The sequence below is a fragment of the Lagopus leucura genome, unplaced genomic scaffold (genome assembly GCF_019238085.1).
Source record: "Lagopus leucura isolate 7727_CA_CO unplaced genomic scaffold, USGS_WTPT01 Super-Scaffold_100014, whole genome shotgun sequence".
Taxonomy (NCBI): Eukaryota; Metazoa; Chordata; class Aves; order Galliformes; family Phasianidae; genus Lagopus; species Lagopus leucura.
Window position 1 is genome coordinate 11201506 of NW_024962268.1, and position 19284 is coordinate 11220789.

The 19284-nt window shown below is 36.0% G+C and overlaps 1 protein-coding gene across 1 annotated transcript in view; it reads right to left on the minus strand.

Moving 5' to 3' along the window:
* The window catches only part of ITGA1 (integrin subunit alpha 1), a 48389-nt gene that overhangs the window by 14452 nt on the left and 14653 nt on the right, over positions 1-19284 (minus strand). The window contains exons 8-20 of the mRNA XM_042875261.1: positions 18856-19021; positions 14690-14763; positions 13061-13205; positions 10778-10920; positions 9326-9469; positions 7688-7942; positions 7125-7255; positions 3952-4115; positions 3663-3799; positions 2567-2677; positions 1555-1640; positions 1214-1349; positions 451-531 (exon numbers count right to left, since the gene is read on the minus strand). Coding sequence (XP_042731195.1) covers positions 451-531; positions 1214-1349; positions 1555-1640; positions 2567-2677; positions 3663-3799; positions 3952-4115; positions 7125-7255; positions 7688-7942; positions 9326-9469; positions 10778-10920; positions 13061-13205; positions 14690-14763; positions 18856-19021 — 1773 coding nt within the window. The remainder of the gene's footprint in view (positions 1-450; positions 532-1213; positions 1350-1554; positions 1641-2566; positions 2678-3662; positions 3800-3951; positions 4116-7124; positions 7256-7687; positions 7943-9325; positions 9470-10777; positions 10921-13060; positions 13206-14689; positions 14764-18855; positions 19022-19284) is intronic.

A 19284-nucleotide genomic window follows, 5' to 3' on the forward strand; every position in this document is an offset into this window, starting at 1 on the left:
GTAGGGGAATTGGAACTAGATCATCTTAAAGATCCCTTCCAACCCTAACAACTCTGTGATTCTATGATGATTCTATAACATCTGATCAGTGTATTTTCTATAACATACCCAAAGCAATATTATATGTGTTTAGAAACAGAACTTTCTAGTCAGGTGTGCCACTTGCCTTCTGCTAGTATGACTGATATGACTGATGGAAGTGTATATACACTTTTTACATCATCACATACCACAGGTGACTCTGCAGGTTCCCAAAATCTGATGTTTTCCTCAGTGCACTGATTTGCCCACAAGGGTGGGTAATGAGAAATTTACATTGGGAATAGCTTGAGATGGACAGTTTTTGGGTGTACTCCAGACAAAAAAAAAAATAAAAAAAATTCAAAACAAATGCCCAGGCCTTAGGACAGCATGAAAGAATTAGGTTTTTAAGGTAGGAAAACTGTTTACCTCTTCTTCAGGTTTTAAAAATGGATATCCCACTTTACAGGTGATGTTGTGATTAGACTCACAACTATCTTTCTGTATATCCTAAATAAAGAAGAAAGTGAAATCATTATCATGCATAAACTTTTTAAATTCTGACTAAGCATATATATTCAAAGGCTGCTAAAGGTTCCTATTTTATTATGTTGGCCACAGTGTGTGGATGCAATGGAAGCAGATGTTGAACTCCTGGCTAATATCCCATTGCATTTCATTGTTGTGTGACAGGTGGCAGCAGAGGGGCATGCAAAAACACAGCTGCTTTGGAGATGCTACCTGAGGCTGGATTAAGGAAGGCACTAATCTGCAAAGCTACAAAGAGAGTGCTTCTATGTCAAAGGAGTATATTGGAATGACAGGAGACATTCTGATAAATAATGAGGCAGTTCTGCATAGGTAAGTATATATTCTACATGTAATATATATATTCAAATAGATCTGAAGTGGTGATTGATGGTTCTGGCATTTATCTGGGATGCAGCTATTTATTGACAAAGTGGCACTGTGAAATCCATCAGCCATTTTTAGATGGTACAGCAAAGTTGGCTTAAGACAAAACAAATACATCCCTACAGAAGTATAAGCAAGGATAGTACTTCCAGTGAATATTTTTTAATCAAACAAGATGATGTTAGAGCAGTGAAATTAAGTCTTAATACAAAGGCTTCTTTAGATCTCCATAGCAATATAAATTATGAAAAATGTGATGAATGTGCAAAATTCCTACCTCAATGCCAGCAAAAATAATATTTGGAGAATACTGAACCAAAGCTCTGGTATTATAGGCACTGTCTTTTTTGTTCTTGATAGACAGCTGGATGGTGAACCTATCATTGCGTGACTTGACAATGAATGGAGAAGAGCTGTAAAATAAAGTACCATTGTTGGACGTCTTAACTTTTTATATATATTCTTAAGAATAAAAAGAAATATCTTTTAGTGTCCATACTCTATTGTTTCTGTTTTGGAAATCATGGCACAGTATTAGCTTATCATTCTAAAGATTTTATATTATACATTCAAATTTTGTACAGTTATCAAGCAATACAATAAACCCAGAGTAGTTACCTGTCTCCAGCTATGCTTGCTTTTACATTCAGAACAAGATCTGAAATGCATTTATTTTTGGCTCCACAATCTTTTGTGAAAGGAATCTGCAACAATAGTATTTTTATTCTCAATTTTATTATATTGATTATTAAAATCAAATACTTGCATTTTAAATCTTCATCTAACCTTATATAAGCCCTCCTTTCAGACATTCAAAAAATTATTCCCTAATATCAAACAGTTTAACATGTCAATATTAGCTTGGAAAAGAGAAGACTCCGGGGAGACTTCATTGCAGCATTCCAGTATTTGAAGGCAGCTAATAAACAGGAAGGGAGTCAATTTTTTACGTGATCTGAGAGTGATAGGAGCAGGGGAAATAGCTTTAAACTAAAAAAGGCAAAACTAGTTATATATTAGGAAGAAATTCTTCACTGTGAGAAGGTGAAGCACTGGCACAGGCTGCCCAGGGAAGCTGTGGGTACCCAACCCCTGAAGGTCCTCAAGGCCAGGCTGGATGGGGTCCTAGGCAGCCTGAGCTGGTATGGGGCAGCTCTGCTTAGAACAGGGGGATTGGATCTAGATGATCTTTAAGATTTCCTCCAACCCAAGCCATTCTATGAATCTGTACTGATTCTTCAAAGTGTCAGGTGAAACATATAAGGGAACGATGAGGAAATTCAAGTGATTCATCTAAGTTAGAAAAATAGGCAAAAGGAGAAGTATGAATGATGCCAAGGACTACTAAGATATACAACTAATATTTCCCTGCCAAAGAAAAAAAAAGAAGACTGTACAATTACTCTCTATCTTCATTTAACTCCAGACAGCTTTAAAGCTAGGGATTCCTATACTGGTTCCCAAGAACTCATTGAATTGAGTTCTTCACACCTAAGCAGATATTTAAAGGACATATCTATTGGATGGGCTTAAAAACTATCTCTCTTTGAACAATACTTTCAGGTCTTGTGCGGGATATGTGTTTTACCTTAAATATTTTGTTTATTAATACAGAATCTTGCTGACTTACATATTCAGATACTGAATTTGGCAGGTTGTTGTCAAGAACAGGTCCACTCTCTGGATCAGAGAAATTGAACTCCAGCAAAACCTTTACAGAGTCCTGAAAGTCAGGCTTGTCCTACAAGATAAAGAAAATTGCATTGCTGTTATGGACATTCACTTTAATACCTAAGCTAGTTAAGGAGGATAGAAAAAAAAACCACCACCAACAACAAAAAGAAGGCTGAGATAAAATATTTTTCAGTCACACTGTCACCATCCTAGCTAGATAAATATTTGAATGCTTACAATTGATGATAATGCATTTAATGTGCAAGCCAATCCTTATAAATAACAAGTAATGCTTTTGTGTATGTCATTATCATAAAAATGTCACACAGCAAGAGAGTTTCCACCACAGTTTCATTTAAGAATATCTCAGAAATGTCAGTGGTAGACTTTCCTTTTTAGTTGTGCTTAAAGAATCAGTAAGACAAACTAGTATCATCTTCACTGAAGTCAAATTGAGGTTGCTGCTAAGAAATATATTGCATACTTAAGCAAACGTTAGCTGCCATTTATCATTAGTTTTGAATTACGTTACTGCTGTGAAGTTGCTAAACATTTAAAATGCGGGGAGCTTGTAATAAACACTCAGTTCACCCTGCACATTAGTTATAATCTGGGCAATTTCATTCCTGTAGTTGCTAATTACATTTCTTCTTTTACAGTCAATTAGTATTCTCTATTCGCAAACCTAATTTGAGAGTTTTTGATTACAGTTTTATTAGAAGAAATTGCAGCAATAATCAAATTAAACTTACAGCCTATGTGCTCCAGCAGTTTTGTATGTGCCAAAACTACTAACTATGATAGTTGCTTAATTCAACTGAAATGTGTTGTGCTCGTTTCTAAGACAGATCCATAACAAAGAGACAAATATAAACAGAGCATTTAAAAAGTAAATAGTTTGCATCTATGTACATATACAAATATCTAAACAGTATATGCACTTCATGCACAGTTTGAGGATTAAAAAGTCCAGTTTACAATTAACGGAATACATCTGGATTATTACAGTGCCAACTAGAGAAAAACATAGCCACTTTAAATGATTTACTTGCCAACATGTAGAAGTTATGTTTAATACATTGTGACCCTTTGATAGTTATATTTTTTTGCATTTTCCTCTCATGAGTTTCCGTGAACAAGCTTCGAGATATCTGTCTTTGTGCGTCAAGAGTAACCCAGTACTGTAGACCTGCAAAGGAAGTTGAGATTAATATTCTCCATGATTTTACCTCCAGACATTCTTTTTTGTACTCTTAAAAAGAGAGTTGTATTCAATTTTTGGAGAAACAAACTAATGTGGGCATAACATTTTTGTAACATATCTCGAGCTTTCCTACTTACTGGATTCAAATATATCTTCCTTTGACTTTAGTCTGGTTTTAAAACAAATCGTGGCATTTATGCATATTGTTTTTCTTTTGTTTATCTGACAGTTTTGCTGTTGGATATTGATACTTTTGGGCATAAACTGCATAGAAACATTTACTTCAGCCACATCACGAGACCTTAACAAAAATAAAACAAACAAACGAAAATGTTAGAGGAAGCATCTTGAAGACAATATTAGCAACTTATTTTTTTTAATTGTTAAGAATGAACATATAAAATTTGCAACACTGAACACTGAAATACACACATATTATAGTCTAAATAATTAACTATACACTTATTACCCATTATCAGTAAGCAACATATTAAAGAGAAAATAGTCACAGGGTCTCTCCACAGTCTGTATTTGTTTCAGACTGATGAAAGGAAGTATCTCAAAAAGGCATTTAAGGAACTCTAAAGAGCTGATTCCACTTCAAAAGAGACTGAAGACCTAGACTGATTCTTAAGGACAGCCTCAGGCAAACAAATTATTATACAAGGGCTAGAGGCTAGTGTGTCATTTTTAGTTTGTGGGTAGATAAACAGGCTGGGATTTACTACCATTTTTTTCCCACTTTTAACATCCTTCTGCCCTGCTCCCCTGTAAAGCTTTGCTTTGGATCTGTTCATTCTTGGCCTCAATATGGAATATGCCAGTGTAGTAAATCAGGAGAAAATGGCAGAATAGCTTCTTTTCTCCCAGATTTATGATTTGACATGACAGTGAAGAAGGAGGTGAATCCTGTACCCAGAAAATGTAGGGGAGGCAAGAGTTGTATAAAAGGGCTAGGTGGCAGGAAGGAAAAGGACAGGAGGTACGGCCAGCAGGTCTGGGATCCTGGGAAGAGCAGTGTGGGCTGCAAGCTCTTACTTCCTCCTCATAGTCATCCCTTACTAGACAAGCTCTGCCTTTCCTCTTTCCCATCCTGCATGCACCGTGGGTCACTTAAAACAACAAAAGCTTTGTTGCAGCTGCATGGTGACCAGACTGAGGAGCAGGTCAAAGTTAAAAAATGAACAAGGAAAATAAAGGGTGAGAGGGGACCGGGTGACTTTTGTTCCAGCTGGATGAGATTCTCAGCTAGTTCACTGCACGGCTGCACAAACATTTGGGAGGAGAGCAGTAAGCAGTGGGACTGTTCAGCCAGTGCTAGTCCTGCCCAAAGAGAAAGCCAAACTTCCATGTGAAGAAGTATGCTAGTCACTCACACGTACTCTCCTATGAAGCAACAATATTAAATGAAATCCACATGAAAGAATTTTAAGAAAAAATTTGCTTTACCTCACACTTAACGATAGTTACAAGAATTGGCTTAGCATTGCTGACCTGTCTATGGAGCATTTATCACACTGGACTATACGACTCACTGAGAATAATTGGAATGTATGTGGCATCCCTGTTCATCAAAAACATTTCAAGGAATCTCTGAAAAAGAGTTTTTTGATGTTCCCGCACATAAACTTGTGAATTCAATCCAGTGCTGACAGAACAATAAATTACAGTAATATAAATAAACAAAAGCTGCTGTAAGCATTGAAGGCCAAATTGGAAGAGTGAAAGATTCTTTTAATACTGTCAAGACTTAGATTAGATATCCATTGCAACAAAATGATGAGAAACTTGCAGAACGTAAGCAGTTCTCCCTGGGATAAATCTTTACTGTCTCAATGTGAATATTGGGTATTCTGTATACTACTGTAGAAAAGACCGTTTATGGAAGATTCCAGCTTTTGTAAGAACAGAGATCTTAACAGACATTATCCTAGATAAAAGTTGGAAAATGCCACCAAAATTGAAGATAGAAAATATTAATCATAAAATGTTATCAAATAAATGATATTGATTTATTTGATAAAATGTTATCAAATAAATGATAAATGATATCAAATATAAATTCTGATTTTGTTTTTCATGGGGTAATGTAGATCATAACTTTAAAAGTCTGAAGTTATACAATTATTGTAGTTAATGCTAATCATTGCATCCTGATACTACAAAGATTTTGATGCATTCTTTTCTATACTGAAAGTTGTCATATTAACTTTGCAGAACATTGGAGGAAGATAATACAACAGGGGAAAGGGCAGAGGAGGAATGGAGTGTAGAACAGTATAATTGATTGTGTTTAAAGAAGGTTAAAAGTTTCTGTGATATTTTTCTATGTTAGGTTGCAAAAGTTAGAAGTCAGAAAAACAGAACCAGAAAAATGACTTTGCTAAGGAGTCTTCTATAAGCAGTGAAATGAAAGAAATTCTCAGAAAATCTGTGGCTTTTAGGTGATCTGTGTTACATTCCAAAGTTGCACACATTTTTGCTAAAGGGTGAAATAGCGGAGAAAGCCAGCAAAGATGCAGTCTGGTGACACAGGGAGCTTTTATAAAGACAAGTCAGCAGATAAATGCTAGGAAATCTGGCAGTTTGAGGATGGTAAACAAGACCTGACAGATGGTTAGAGGGGCAACAGGATGGGGAGCTGGCCTAGAAATTGCCTTACCAGAGAGGGAATTATGAAATAGCTTTAGCTGTGCTTTAGAAATGAGAGATTAAGTGTTATCTCATTTATTTATATTACTGCTATTTTTATCTTCTTCCTTCAATGTACATTGCTTGTTATTCCATTGTAATTGTGATCTTTTGTCAAACAAACAATTTCACTATTCACCATAGTTTTGTTTTTTTTTTTAAGTTTCTTTTGTAGGGCGCTGAACTAGAATTTTATTAGTAGGAGACAAATGAGTTGCATTGTCTTAGTGATTCCCTTACATTTGAACCTATCTTTCAAATTGCTAATAAAATAATATATGGCATAAAAGAAAATGCTTTCTCCCAACTCCCTTATTTTACTTTGTTCCACAGGTAGAATCAGTTTCTATTCTGAATATGACCTCTGAGGATAGCAATCACCAGATGTGAAGACCCTAAAGCATTCTTATATCCATTAGTATTATCTAGAACATGTTATATTACTTCCAGAGACACATGAAAATATGAAGAGTCACATCCAGTGTCAGAGTGAGATGAAACCAGTACAAAATCAGTATTCTCAAAACAGTCCAAACTGTAGTGTAACCAAGTTATGTATGTATCACAAGATAAATAAATGTTTATTTTCTAGGCTGACGGCTACTGTGAATATCCATACCAGAAGAGGGCAGCCCCACCAAGGCCTCCAATAGTGACATCAATCAGACCGTCATCATTTAAATCCATTTCTCCATGCACAGACTGGCCAAAAAATTTCACTTTCTCCCCATCTCCACCAGATGCAATACGCTGTGAAAAGCATTACAAGATTTATAAAGTGCAGGCTGATTAATTTCTTAGGAACATGCAACACGCATTTGTTGGCAGTTAGATGGCTTTTAAACTCTTTAAATCTATTAAATTTTCTTTACAGTACTTCTAAAAAGATCACAATGGTGAGAAATATGCTGTAAATATTCAGAATTACAAAATATCTACTTTTCTGGCTGCATAGAATATACCAGGAGGTTTCTAATAAAAACATGTAAATATATCTTCTAACAATATAGAGTCAAATTTGGTTAAATCAGACTGACTTTAAAAGTACTGAACATTTTAAAAAAGAAATTATCATGGCAAGTGAAGTCACAGTTTGATTCTGTGTTGGAAAGACATGCGGAAATGAGAATTGTAATACACAGACTTACAGAAGCTGCCAACCTGTAAAATTTTACTTCATACCTGTGTATATTTTTTACTGATTGTGTTGCCATGGCCATGATAAATATAAACAGCTCCCCGATGATCATCCTCTAAGGGAGATCCTATTACAATGTCATTATACCCATCAAGGTTGAGGTCCTTCACTGCAGCAATTGCAGTCCCAAAGCGTGCTCCACAGGGTTCGTTCTTAAGAACTTTGCAGGTGTCATGTTTTAATGGTGAGCAGCATGTTTGTTTTATAGGTTCAAGACTCATCTGATACTCAAACTTTGTCTGTGAAAGGACAGATTTAGAGTTAGTGGATTTCCACAAACATTTTAGCGATGCGGGTTTTAGAGAGCTCCTGTACAGAAGACAAACTGGTTAAATGAAACAATTATATACTATTCATAATGACTGAGTGCACTGTAGAAACTGATTCTGTAACTGTAACATTTTTAAGCAGGGGGTGTGAAAGACAATCTCACTCCCTCATTTCTGCATCTGCTTACGCTATATGTATGCTTATGCTTTAATTAGTTTTACAGGAAAGCACAGTGTCATAGAAGTATTTGGATGTTACTATAAGTGATCCACTTCATTCTCAACACAGTGAAAATATTTCTTTCAAAGACAGTCTTTTAATTTGAGAAGGTAAGCCAAGCTTCATAGGAATCATAGACGGCAATACTGTTATCTCTTACATAGTTTGAATTCTGTCCTCAGCACAATCAAACTCCATGCCCACACACACATACTCTTCTGGCCAACAATGTCCAGTGTGCATGAATCCTAGACCAAAACCACACATACAGCATGATATGTAGCCAATCTTTCCAAGAGATTAGCCCTAAGAATTTAATGATTAGTAAAAAAAAAAAAAGGCCATTGCTATACCTCCTTTGTTTGAAGATGGATAAAAGTAACAACAGGAAAAAAATTTCAAACACTTGCAATTAGAGGACTCTGAATTCTTGTTTTCTAGCCAATGTTATTCACCATCAATCTGTTGTTGGCAGCACACATGTAGAAACTGGAAAAGCTATTTGTCAAATAGACCCAGTCTCTTCAGGCCCTTTTTCTGCCACTGTGTTTTAGGACACCGTTACTTCTAGGACCTATTGTGATAACAATTGTTATCACAATTGTTGTAACAATATGCAGTAATGTTGGACTAAAAGAAGGGAAAAGAAGAAAAAAGATATATATAGAAACTGGGAAGGAGGGACTTATCAAATGACTAAAATCATCTGAGGTACTCCTTAATCTAGCTGTGACACGCTAAAAAGTTGTTGAATGTATGGGATTTAGATTTAATTTGGGGAGTCACAAAAACATTGGAACAGATACTTTTAGGATGGATGAGCCCTACTTCTCCCTAATGCATGACAACAGAAAGAAAATATGATATAAAAATTAACCTTGTAAATTTCTGTCTGTATCTTGTTGCAGTTTAGAGAGTACTGTTTGTCTATGCAAAATACTCTACTAGAGTAAAAATGAAAAAGTTTGAGAAGTATTCAAAAATAATCAGTAGTACACTCTCTGTTCTTAACAACATGTTTCTCTGCTTTTCAACACATCATTCTTCCCAGCTCAAATTATAATATTTCATTAAAATAAGGATATGAAAACAGGAAGGAACACAATATGTTGGTCAACAAATATAATCCTTACCTTGTTCAGAGCATACACATACACTTTCCCTTGTTCCTCTTTTTCAGTTCCCATATATGTAGGAGCTCCAACAAGGAGAAGGTCTGTAAATGAGTCTCTGTTAATGTCAATTGTGGTGATAACACCCCCAAAGTATGAGCCAATCTGCAAGAACATAAAGGTATAAATCAGAGGTAGAGTCAGCAGGATCATGCAACAGTTCTGATTCCGAGATCTATTTTACAGCAGCTTACAACAATACCATATGTCACCATTATGAAGACATTTTCTTTGCTGTCTAGAAGACCCTTTTGGTCAGTTTGCCTTAGAAGCTTGTTTTCTGTCCAAATTTGTACTTTCTAAGGGGACTGACACCTCTCAGTAGAGAGAGTTTGAATAGAATTGTCCTAGGGAAGCTAGTCACAATAGTAATAAATAGAAAGAGGACAACCAATGTTCTTAGGCTTGCCAAGGAAAAAAAGTGGGATTATAGAATGATTTGGATTGGAAGAGACCTTAAAGATCACACAGTTCCAACCTCTTGCTGTGGGCAGGAGTGCCACCCACCAGATCAGATTGTCCAGGACCCCATTCAACCTAGCTTTGAATGTCTCCTGAATGCAGCTTATCCCCTCCCAGTGTGTATCCTCTCTTTTAGTTTAAAACCATTCTCCTTTGTTCCACCTGTTTCCAAAGTGATATGTTCATAGTCTAGGCACAAGGTGTGGGCTGAATCTAACATCAATCTACAGCTAAGCTATACACCCTTTATTTCCTTTACATTCAACATGAAAAGTAGTCCTTTCTATGCTGGATATTGGCCTCAGATGGGCCATATCACTCAAACCTTAAAAACACTTGCTTTTCTTCGTTGACTCTAAAAGTCTCCAAGACTGATTAGCTGAGATGCAGATGTCAGCTACAGAAGATGAAAATCAGATTTGTCCTGATCAAAGATTGTACTGCAGCATAGAGAGACAAGAGTCGGCAGGTCTTTCAACTTGTTTAAGCATGACATTATACTACCTTCTCTAATTAAGTAGTTACATGTTATTTTTTTTCCTGAAGGAAAAGCTGCTATTCTATATAATGATAAACTATTCAATATTTCATGCTATATCAACTGATTCTCCCCTACAGAATGTTGCTTATCACAACTGTTTCTTGCCAATAACATCTTTTCCAGGCAGAGGATAAAAAATTGCCAGTCCAGAAATGGCTATAACCACTTTCACAGCAGCAAAGGTTTACCCCACATACAGTAGATTTCCAAGAGTCTATGATTGCTTTACTTCCTGCTACATAATAGACCAGAGCATTTACCTAAATTTGTTTCTGATCTTATAATCTTTCTGATTATAACTCACAGTTCTATTTGGTTCTTCTGCAAGAGTTTTCTCATTTGAAATCATTATTTCTATTTGTCGTGCTATATTCATCTCGTATGTTAATCAATCATGAATGCATACTTACTTGTTCTCCTTTTAACCTCTGAAGTACTTGCACTTCTCTTCCTTCCATTTTATAAATGATGACTTGACCAGTATGATTGTATCGTGGCTGTCCTGCTATGTACAGCACACCTCCAGGTGTCAATGCTGAATTTACGGTATAGCCTACGAAGCAGAAAAGAATTCATGATGCAGTACACACAGAATGCATCTGAAATACTTGCTGTGATTCAGATGCTTTCTAATGCCTGGCTCTACAAACAAATGCTTACTCTTAATTGTACTAAAGAACAATACCAGAGTCAAATGAAGGTGTATTTGTCTACAGGCTCAGAGTCATGAGCATCACTGTGTCATCAAACTTGTTCACAGGCTGGTAAGTCTAAACTTCAGCAGAATTTTTATAATGTACAGTTTGCTATCCTTAGGGAGAGTAAGAGGATGATGGTACAAATGAAATAGAGTCATCATCATAGGATCATAGAATGGCTTGGGTTGAAAAGATCCTCTAGTTTCAACCCCCTGCTATGTGCAGGGTCGCCAGTCATCAGACTAGGCTGCCCAGAGCCACATCCAACCTGGCCTTGAATGCCTCCAGGGATGGGGCATCCACAGCCTCCTTGAGCAACCTGTTCCACTGTGTCACCCTCTCTGAGTGAAAAACTTCCTCCTAGTATCTCCTGTGTATTAATTTAAAACTACTCTCCCTTGTCCTATTGATATCTACGTGTGTAAACATTGTTCCCCCTCCTGTTCATATGCTCTCTTCAAATACTGGTAGACCACAATGAGGTCTCCCCAGAGCCTTCTCTTCTCTGAGCTAAACAAGCCCAGTTCCCTCAGCCTTTCTTCACATGAGAGATTCTCCAGACTGTTGATCATCCCAGTAGCCCTCCTCTGGACCCATTCCACAAGCTCTGTATCTTTCCTGTGCTGGGGACCCCAGGCCTGGATGGGGATCTAGTTCATTTTTCTAGCAAAGAAAGATGGGGCCTCACAAGAGCTGAGCAGATGGGCACAATCACCTCCCTCTCCTGCTGGCCACCCCTTTTTAAATGCAACTGAGGATATAGTTGGCCTTCTGGCTGCAAGCGCACACTGTTGGCTCATGCCCAGCTTCTTGTCCGCCAGGACCCCCAAGTCCTTCTCTGCAGGGCTGCTCTCAAGGGGTTCTTCCATCAGTCTGTATTAATACCTGGGACTGCCCCGGCCCAAGTACAGCACCTTGCACTTGGCCTCGTTGAACCTCATTAGGTTCACATGGGCTCACTTCTCCAACCAGTGCAGGTCCTTCTGGGTGGCTTCCCTTCCCTCCAGTGTATCAACCACATCACTCAGCTTGGCATTGTCTGCAAACTTGCTGAGAGTGCACTCAATTCCATCATTTGTGTCATTGATAAAGATGTTGAAGACTGACCACTGACAGACACAACTTGTGAAAGGCCTCTAGCCAGACAAAGAACCGCTGATCACAATAGCTGGTTGAAAAGAACAGTTGTCATTGGCTGTCAAAATGATAGTGTCCTGGTCTGACACTGGTCAAAATGTTCCAGGAGCATTTTGAACCCATCTCTCTTTAGTATTCGTGACAGTTTAACAACTTGAGTGAAGACTAATAAAATTTGTAGTTAATAAAAATTATAGTAAAATTGCAAGTACTCTGGTGAATAGGCCTGAATTGGAGATATTAAAAAAAGTTAATGGAAATCTGTAAATAAGGAAAAAATGTGTTTGGTGGAAAAGATTAAATGATTCTTTTGGTGACTTTTCACTAGTGAAAATGTGGATGAAATGAGAGAAGGTATGAGAGAGCCAGGAGGTATAGAAAGAAGAACCCAGTGGAGCACACAAGGCAACAGAGATGCCTTTTGGTATAAATGCCTAAAAGAAAAACAATAGCTTGCCAATATATAATACATTATTATAAGGAGGATGGTGGTAAGCTCTTCATATTGTCCACCAAGTGATAGAAAACTGCTTAATTTTAAGTAAAGAAGATTTAGATGGAAATTATATAAAGCTTTTTATGAAGGCAGAGAAAAGCTTGAGAAGAGTGCAAGGGGAATTTTCGAGATCTCTGAACATATTAGAGATCTTTATTGGAGAAAAGTCCAGATATAATTAAGGTTACAAGTGTTCAGATTAACTTTTTATTGATTGCTTCTTAAAGAATAAAAAAAATCATACAATAGACATCTCTATAAATTATAAAACTTCCCAGACTTTTAGAATGTAAGATAATTCATTCTAATAGATAACACTTAGAATGTAAGATAAATGTTACAATATGGGCTAATTTTCTTACCTAGATATGCTGCAAGGGGTTCAATTTTTTCTGAATGTCTGTCACGAAAAGTGTCATTACTTGGTATTGAAATATCACTGTCCTTCACCATGACCACTGTGCCATTCCAGTCATATGCACCAACTGCTCCAAGCATAACCCAATCCTTGTGTAGAGAAAAACAGAAAGCTATTATCTATGTGAACCTTTTCTCATCACAGCGCTTAGCTGGGCAATGCTTTCTGTATGCGCATCAGATTTAGTCCTGCTTTTCTTAAAATACTGTGGCCTCCCAGTTAGAGGATGTCTCACACTTTTTGATAAAAACACACACAATTAAAAAAAACATTGACCATTCAGGAAAAGTAACAGATTGAAATATATCTCCTGCAAGTTTAGCCCATAATGACACACAGGATAGAAAGATGAAAGAGATTTAGCAAAACTAGTCAGAAAGTGCATCTAAATGCAGTCCAAAGATGAACTTTTAGAAAGATGAAATTTTCTCTGCTCTGCTGAACATTTTATTTAAAAAGCACCTTTTGTCAAGGGCACCGTTTGCTTTGCTGGAAGGTAGGAATGCCGTCTTCTTGATAAAAGAGACATCAGATACCCTGAGTCCTTCAACACAAAAGAACCCACTACTGAAGTCAAGCTCTGACAGCAGTTCAGTTCTGTGGTAACTTCAAACATGCGCTCTACCAAATAGATAACCTTAGAAATCTTCTCAAGATTCTCTATGAGGATAATACCTCTATGTAAGGTGAAGTACAGCGTTTGAAGGATAATGTACAATCTCATAGCACACAGTGAAAATGGACGCAGAGTATTTCTGCAATGAAGTATTTATGTTAAATCCTGATGAAGGTCTGTTATTCTTTGTTTTACCAGTGATACGCTGAGTTGTAAACAAAGCTGCATAGAAGGTTTTCCTATGGATGTCAGTTTGTCTGACTCAAAGTCTGCTCAGTTAAATTATTTTCCTTTTGTGCTCTTTTCAACTGTCACTACTTTTTCACATCTTTAAAGTGTAACTATTTCCAGTTTATTTGATCTCATGCTAAATTTCCATTTAATTTGTGTATATCAAGCATAGGAATTTTCTGATTTTCAAAAATAAATAACATTTGCAGGAAGTGATTTATTCTACAAACAAATATTCCCAGGGATTTTGACATCCCGTTTCCTAAGTATTTACCCCCTGAGAATTGAGGTATTCAATATATTAATAGAGCTAACAATGTGTTGTGTTACTAATAATTCAAACCACATCCATTACAGAAATAGTCATTACATATATATCTTCAGTTTAAAGTTCATCAATACAACATAATAACAATTTGTATATTAATATTTATAGAGAACAGTTTTACAGTTAACATATTATAGAATATTTCCCTGGTAGAAAAATAGTATGGGAGCATCACATTTAGAATTAGTGTGAATAAGACACTTATTTTCTCCCACTGTTTAAAATTCTTCTTCATGTCCATTGTGCAGAATGCTGGTCTAAAGGAAATGTGGAAATATCCAACAGCAAATAAGGAGCAGGGCTGCAGAAAGAATTCTGAATGCTCATTCAAAATCTGTGGTATTACCAACAAAAATCTACTTTGTAAACTAACTTCTCTTTTCAGACAGCTTGTTTACCTGGGAGTAATGAGCACTGAAACCAGCCTGTGACATCTCCATTTCAAATGACGCTGCTTGCTGATCAGTTGTTGCTATTAAACAAAAAAAGATGTGTAATGAAAATGCTTGCATGATAGTAAAGGACAACGTAAATAACAAGACTATTTTGTGAATATAACTTTCAACAGATTTTCACAATAAATACAGAAATTAAGATTTGTGTTACCATTAAGTGAAAGAAACCATTTCCATTTTAAGATCATGTCTCAGAACTTTTCCAAGTAATACTGCTGGTCTAAAACTGAGATTTGACCTCAGGCTGATGTTAAATATGTTTGGAATGTTTGATTAATATGGTTAAGCCATTTTCCACTTGAGCTAAGCGAACAATAAAACGCATCCATGTAACCCCAGCCTCATACTCAAGCAACTAAAAATTTGTAGGCAGCTGGTAGAAGTTTAAATGAAAAACATTTGAACCTTTGTTAAAAACAAATTAGGAAAATCTCAACATTCCAAGATTCATAAATGTTAGGGAAGGGCTTGGGAACAATAATTCTTCCCAGAAATTCAAATGAAAATGTTTCTATTTCTCTTAAGTGACTGAATGAATAAGGTATCATGTGATTTAGTAGTACTGTCAATATCTTTTCAGGTAGTCACATACCACATACTAAACTGGCAGGCTTTCAGCAGGGTGCTTTGCTCTCAGGTACATAAGCATCATAAGTAAGGTAACTATATTCTGCATATTGATTCCTTGTTGAGAGCATGACATGGTAACAGGTATCACAAAGGAACTAAGATCTGTGTTCTGAGGCTTGTCCAAGAAGAACTGATAATTTGCTACCAATTGAGCACTGAGGCAAACCTCAAACAGGGTGAATGAGACTGAGGCATAGCCAGATACGGCTGCACAAATTTCAGGCATCAGGACTACTAAATAATACTGAACTTCTGCTACTCAGCAGCTAAACCACAAAGGCTGCTCACTCATGTATGTCTTTGCTAATTGCTGGGATTTATGATTAGCTACAGTAAGCAGATGAACTCAAACACAAAATGTTCCACATACAAACATGGGCCAGTGTGTTTCACAAAATGTAGCTGCTTTGCTAAGTCTGAGAAAAAATTGGTTCTTTTTGAGTATAAAGATTTTAAGTTGCACATTTGCTGATAAATAATGTTTTTCAGTAACAGCATTAATCATGCAACAAAAGATGCTTGTTAATGAGCTGAGAAAGACATGACTCTCATAGCTTCAGGCAGAAGACAATGCTAGTACTGTCAGTATATGCACTTCTGAATTCTGCTTAGATAATGGCCTTTACTCTAACTTTCCATTGAGTTTCAAACTGCCAAGCATCTAATAAAGGATGTTTTGTGAAAAAACATTTGTGCCTGCCTACATATTGGATAAAACATAAATATGCTGTTAAAATGAGAAGTACATGCCATGAGGCACAGAGACATATGAAAAAGATTATGTGTAAAAATCCACTGGCTGTCAAATGTGAGTTTTTGTTGGATTTCATTACTCAGCTCTCTCCGAATTTTCCTTTGCAGTATTTTTAATGACAAAGAAAACAAAACAAAACCAAGAAATCTACCAGAGGAAAAATATCAGATGTACTCCTATACTAGCAGAAGGCTATTTAGATTAAGACTTGAAGCACATTCAGATACAGAATTTCATGAATCCAGTTTCTTCTGACCTCCACATTACATATAGAAATCAGTTCAGCTACACTGTATAGTCTTAACACAATGCACACATACAGTGAACTAAATTGTCCCAAGAAAGCTGTGAGGGACAGAAATAATCTGCTTTTCTTCCCATTCACCACAATGTATCCATGGACAGAGTTGCAAATCTAGAATAGTTCCAGCAATGCTTTGGGTAGAGCAGGAAGCCATGCCTAAACAATCAACAAAAAGGGGCTTATTGAAATTCTTAATGACCGAGTCTCATCATATTTTGTTATAAAGCTAAGATCTCATCTTACTTTCCACTCTAGTTTGCCTTGCAGACAGAGGAAGCAATTTCTGAGACTTCTGCAGGTGGAAGAGGGGGTATAAATTGTTTCATTTCACAGGGGCCTCATGTAAAAATCTTGGAACAGACTGAAGTCCTAATGAAGATTTGGAAATCAAAGAGGCTTTTGGGTATGAAGTTATCTAGAACTCGTACAGGCTGAAAGAAATCAATTTTTAACCTTTTTTCTTGATGTTTGGATAACTTTTTTTGTAATACAGCCAAGTCTATCTGAAACAAAATTTGAAAATATGGCAAAAATATATCAAAGTACAAGAATACAAAGTTCATAAGTTTATTTCAAATACAAAGTTGTAATATTCAAGAAGCAGATATTTACCTCTGCATATTTTGCAGAAAATTAAAACTGAGTTCAAGGAATACTGCAGAACTTGCTGATACTTAGAAGAGGTATGCTGAAATATGCTGAAAATACCACATTCTAAAGGAGTCCTATTAATTATACAAACAGGTAATATTTCTATTATTCAATCACATTGCTAGATTCCTCTTCATCTACCTAACTGCAACTGTACCATTAGAACACAAAACTTGTTTAAATGTTTGTCTTTTCTTTACCAATTTACTAATTTAATTTACTAATTACTAATGCCAGTGAAAGGGCTAGAGCCTGCTAAAGAAAGCATTCTCTCATCAACAGAAAGTCGAGGCCAGCACAGTTTCCTCTGCTATTTGCATAGACTGGGACTCCATGTGGTAGCTAGCATTACCTGATGACTACAGACTACTGAAAGGGACAAGGTGAAGCATAACAAAATTACACTGTCTCTTCTGGTTACATTTTGTTGTTCAGTGGGTTGTACTATAATATGATCCTTGAATCCGAGTACTCAAGGTGTACTGATGTCCAGAAATATCCTTTGTCCTGCCATGGACCAATAAAACAGTCTATTACATTTTCATTAAAATTACATTATATGTAATAGGGGTGATTAACAGATTTCATTCTAATAATAAAAGACAATGATTTTTCTTATGTCTCAAAAACTCATGGCTGTTTTCAACTTCTCTTTGAATAACTGTTTTGTAACTGAAAGTGTATTCTTCCTATAAAACATACACTTAACAAAAGAGCTTCTATTCCCTGAACTTTAAAGTACTGAGTAAGCTTCAGTAAGCTAAACTTGGGTTTTCAGAGAGTTGAATTAGTCTCAAGTAAAATTGGTTTATAAATGAGGAAATAAAATCCTTCAGAAAGGGAAAAAAATAAGAATATACAAAATGGGGAAAAAAAAATTAGTAGCAAACAACTGATGATAGAAACATTTAACTCACACTAAATGATACACTACAAACACTTATATGTCTAAGAAACATTAACGGAAATTTAAAGACCTTTAATATAATCTCTCATATTTATTTATTTATTTATTTATTTTGACATTCAACTCAACATTATCTTTTGTTCCAGCCATAAACTACACAATTCTAGCTACTTGGAAAGCTGGAATGTTAAAAAAAAATAAGCCCAAACAGATGGATGTTGTCTTTGTATGACACTAAGCCCTTCAGAGTTGGTCACTGTAATTTATAACTAATAAACTTCAGTCTTCTATTACCAGCACTGTATTTGAAACAGAGTTGGATGGTGTTGCCTAATTTGGATGGAGAATGTGAGGAGATATTAGGAGATAACTTTTCTCTGTTAAAATCTGACAATCACAAGCATTTCCAAAAGAAAAAATATATCTTACCAACTCTCTATACAAAATTCACATTAACTTGTACAGCAAACTAATACACTGTAGTTAATAACTAACCATAAAGAGAATTTAAAGGCAAAGGCAGACAAACACATGATCATGGGGCAGTCTAGGACACACTCTTTTACATAAAAGAAGGCGAGTTCAAGTTCACCCAGGGGTAAAATGGTAATGGTTACTATAGTGACCCTTCTTACCCTTCTAGGCTACTGTCTCCACCTGCTCTAGTCCATCTGAACATAATTCAAATTATTATCTATGTTTTTGATGTGTACTGTAAAATATCTTTATGATCAGCTGAAAAAATACTTGCATAACACATTTTATGCAGCATAATACACTGAAAAAGAAGATAAAAGCAAGTGGTCTTGTGTTTGCCTCAGCAGTAATGCAGGCATAAAGTAAAATTTTAAATAATGTCCTACCTTCAAGGGCAAATATTCTCTCTCCAAGGGCTTCAACAATAGTTACAAGAGCCAATTCATCTGAGACATTGAAGAAATGCTTTTCAGTAGGCTTACTGGCAATTGATTTTATTTCCTCTACAAATTTCTCAGTACTTAAATTTCCTCTGCTGTAGCTGCCAAGAATCTATAGAGGATTTAAAAAAGAGAACCAAGGTTATATTTTAAATCCTATTTTTAAAAGATACCTTAAAGGAAGGTAGTCAGAAAATATTAGAAAATCATATCTAACCTTCATTGCTCTATTAAAACCTCCCTCAGATTTATAGCCTTCATTAAATAAAAGCCATTGTTTTGTAACTAGAACAGAACTGTATGAGAGCTCACTATTTTCTTTTTTTTTCTGCAAGCACCAATAACAGCAAGCAAAGCAATTGTATGGTGTACTAT